This window comes from Lolium rigidum, chromosome 3, assembly GCF_022539505.1.
Source record: "Lolium rigidum isolate FL_2022 chromosome 3, APGP_CSIRO_Lrig_0.1, whole genome shotgun sequence".
Classification (NCBI taxonomy): Eukaryota; Viridiplantae; Streptophyta; class Magnoliopsida; order Poales; family Poaceae; genus Lolium; species Lolium rigidum.
The window spans coordinates 15,776,302-15,779,720 of record NC_061510.1 but is presented as its reverse complement, the minus strand read 5'-3'; the positions used below and the strand labels follow the sequence as shown (position 1 = coordinate 15,779,720).

At 50.6% G+C, this 3,419-nt stretch overlaps 1 protein-coding gene across 1 annotated transcript; it reads right to left on the bottom strand.

The window, feature by feature from the left end:
- Positions 1–2,011: 2,011 nt before the first annotated feature.
- On the bottom strand, positions 2,012–3,152 carry LOC124694391 (peroxidase 2-like). Its single transcript, XM_047227382.1, has 2 exons — positions 2,952–3,152; positions 2,012–2,833 (listed from the first exon to the last, which is right to left on the bottom strand). The coding sequence occupies exons 1-2, from the start codon at positions 3,150–3,152 to the stop codon at positions 2,012–2,014; spliced, it is 1,023 nt and encodes a 340-aa protein (XP_047083338.1).
- Positions 3,153–3,419: the final 267 nt, after the last annotated feature.

Genomic DNA, 3,419 nt, shown 5'->3' with positions numbered 1-3,419 from the left:
AGTATAGTCTGCAGATTTTTTTTAGCCACTTCTACTAATTATGAAGGGGCGAACATTTTGGGGGTCTAGCCCCTACTCGACTTGCCTCCGCCCCTTCCGCAGGGTCATTAACGGCTTGACCACAGCATTGAGTGTTCATGAAGGTCAGTTCATCGTTTGATGCACCCATGACCTACCTAGCCATGTGCGGAAGCAGCGGGGGGAGGGGCGTGGCCCACCCAGAATTTGTGGAATTTTTTTTGACACCCCTTGGATAAAAGGTCCAATAAGCCCAATCACGGTCCCAGACTCACATTAAAAGTTCCAAGTTCCAATCGCATCGAACGAGAAGCAGAAACGAGGTCATGAACCAGATCATGCGCGATTCCCCGCCGGCAGCCGCCCCGGCGCCCGCCCCTCTCTCACTTGGGCCCCCGACGCTCGCTGCCCGGAATCCCTCTGTCACCGCTCTCCCCGGCTGGGCCGCCGTGCTTCCGGCCGGCCGCCGCTCTCCACAGCTACTCCTGTCGGTGGCTCGGTGCTCCAACAGTTCAGCAGGGCATGCAGCAGGTCCGCTCCCGCACACAGTTTCCATGTGCACTGACTAACTGTTAAGTGTTTTAAGATATAAAATTGTCCCTTTTCAGCTATTCTCTGTGCTAATAATAGAATTAGTAGTTTGACACTCGTAGAAATGAAGTCACTTATATGGTTGAATGTTTCAATTATGTAGAAATAAAGAGAAATAGCTAAATTTCGTTACCTTTCGAGAAACAAGAATCAAAGAAGATTTCATCGTCTTCAACACCGTTGATTGTAGATGATGGAGAAATGATGTATATTTTCTATTTATACTATATTCTATCATGTAAGACTCATTTCATATTTTGAACTATTTGGATTGCAATCGTGAAAATTTGAGATATATATATTGAATTTCAATGTTGACAATCAATTTGTCCTATATATTTTCATTTGGCAAACGTTTTTCGCAATTTGGGAGGCGCATTTTTTGTGTGTGGAGGTGTCCCCCCCTCCAATTCTTTCCTGCATCCGCCATTGTACCTAGCCCATTAAAAAAAGACCTACCTAGCGCAACAACAAATATTGATTCTGAATTTTAGTTGACACTAGAAAGGCCCCATCTCAAACGGAAGGTCCTTTCCGGTGTGGAACATCGCTTACGCGCCGAAAATTCGACCGTGTTCTAATGCTCCAGGCAAACTCAATCACCAACCCGTGTGTGATACATCGCACACGGCGACACATGTTCCCGGCAACAAACCAAGCAGTGTCACCTAGGCCAGAGCTTCGATGGAGAGGGTCGAGAGAAGACCGGCCATCAATACCTCATCCCAGCGGCTCCATGCCGTGTGCTCCGGATTGATGACCTAAGCAGCGCCACCTTCTTCAGATGTTACGACATACTATGATGGACACTCACATGAGCCATCAACAAAGCAAATCAATTTGGATCCACGAAGGATTGGGATGACTTGAGTTTTCCAAAAGATGTAATGAACTATCACGACTAAGCTTGATTGTGATGAACTAGGACAGGTTTGGAACACGTACTGTTTAAAGAAAGGCCAGACGAAAGCATTGATCCGGACATCATGGGCCTAGACACCGCAGTGCTGGAGGTCATTTGAGCAATGAGATTGGGTCGAGCTAGAAGTCATGTCGAACATTTGAGCAATGAGATTGGGTCTACTAGAGACACCGGAGGAATCGGGGCTGCCTCGATAGCCAAAACGTTACCACCGGATCAGTTCTTATATTGCATTGCACGCGGGCTTGGCATGCAAGGCAAGATGATTACCATCATAACTGAATCTGATTTGATACGGTTTTGTCTACACTAATATGCATACACAATATTTAATTTAACAGAAAGAATGGTTTGATTCAAATTCTTTTTGTGCGAAACATTTCCCCGGCCCCTGAATCAAAATTAAAACCCGTGCCCTTTGATTCCTTTCTCTTGCAGGATCAAAACATAAATGGATCAGCCATTGTCCGGGGATGTTTTCTAGTAAGAGTTGGTGCGCCTGCAGTGCTTCCTGACTTCGGATTTGGGGCCAGGGGAAGTGAGGCTGCTGAGCCTGGCCATGGCGTCGCTGAAGTCGAGGTCCCAATCCGCGACGTTGTCCCTATACTCGATAAGCTTGTCTCCCGCAAAGTGTGTGGGGTCTTGGTTCAGCTCCCAGTCGGACTTGAAGAGCACCATTTTCTGGAGGTTGGCGGTATAGTAGCTGTTGTCCAGGGCACCCGCCTCCGGAGTGTACAGGTTCACCCCCGAGGAGTTGTAGCCAGAGACTCCCTGAAAAAAGGGGCTCATGTCGCGGATGTTGTTCTTCTCCGTCGGGTTCGGCGTCTTTAGCCCATCAACGTTGACGCGGTACCTGAGGGCCGTCTGGTACTCGGGGTCGATCGGGGTTTGCGTGGCCGCGTCGAGGCGGTCCTGGAAGGACGTGCGGTGGGCGACGCCGATGGAGTGCGCACCGGACAGGATGACAAGGTCCTCTACGCTGAAGCCGGTGCGGTTGAAGTTGTCCTTGAGCTCCTGGAAGCTGAAGCTGGCCTCCGGAAGGGTGGCGTCGGCTTCCGCCGCGGACGAGACCACGCCGTCCAGGCGGCCCGGCACGAGGGTGTAGTCGATGCTGCCCTTGCTCAGGATGCGGGCCGACTCGCCCCCCGCGAAGACGACGATATCTGCGCAGGAGACGTCGTGGAGCCTGGGCTTGATGTTGTCGATCACGTCGAAGCCGGCGAGGCCGATGTTATTGGCCGCGTTCTTTTCCACACTACTGCTCGACGGTGTTTTATCGAGGAGCACGGATGCATCGCAACCCTGATAGCATACAATATTCACTCCTATCAGCAAAATCATTTACATACAATATTTAGGTTCTAGTAGTAATAGTTGCGCGTGTATAATTGCATGCATGCCTCTAAACTGAAGGACTTACGCGGACCCAGCAGTCGTGGAACACCAGATGGACGAGGGCGGCGCCGACGCCGGGGTTGCAGTTGATGGCGTTCTCCACCTCTTGCTTCACAACTGCGTCCATGACAGCCTGTGTCGTCTTAGCCGGCGACACTGCCTGAGCCTGCGCGGCGATGACTGCGAGGACCAAGGTCACCAGCACGCAAAGAGACGCCTTCACCATCTCTTCAGCACGGGCTGCAGGCTAACCTGCGATCTCTAGTAGGAGTATTAGTTCTTGCAAGCTTGCGTTGCTTGAATTGTGGATTGTATCGTGGTGAGGTAGGGGGTTCATATACTGGTGGACCAAAAAAATTCAATGCCAGTTCTCAGCTTCCGACCGGGGGAACGTATATCGACCGAATGCGCACATGCGGACATGCCCAATGATACAACCTTCTTCAACTCAGATTCCCAGTCAGGCACCATGATCAGCTGGATTATTGCTGCC

Coding starts and splice junctions, on each gene's coding strand:
- LOC124694391 (XM_047227382.1), bottom strand. CDS start 3,152: ATGGTGAAGGCGTCTCTTTGCGTGCTGGTGACCTTGGTCCTCGCAGTC. Junction 2,834..2,951: donor TCCACGACTGCTGGGTCCGC/GTAAGTCCTTCA, acceptor GTATGCTATCAG/GGTTGCGATGCATCCGTGCT.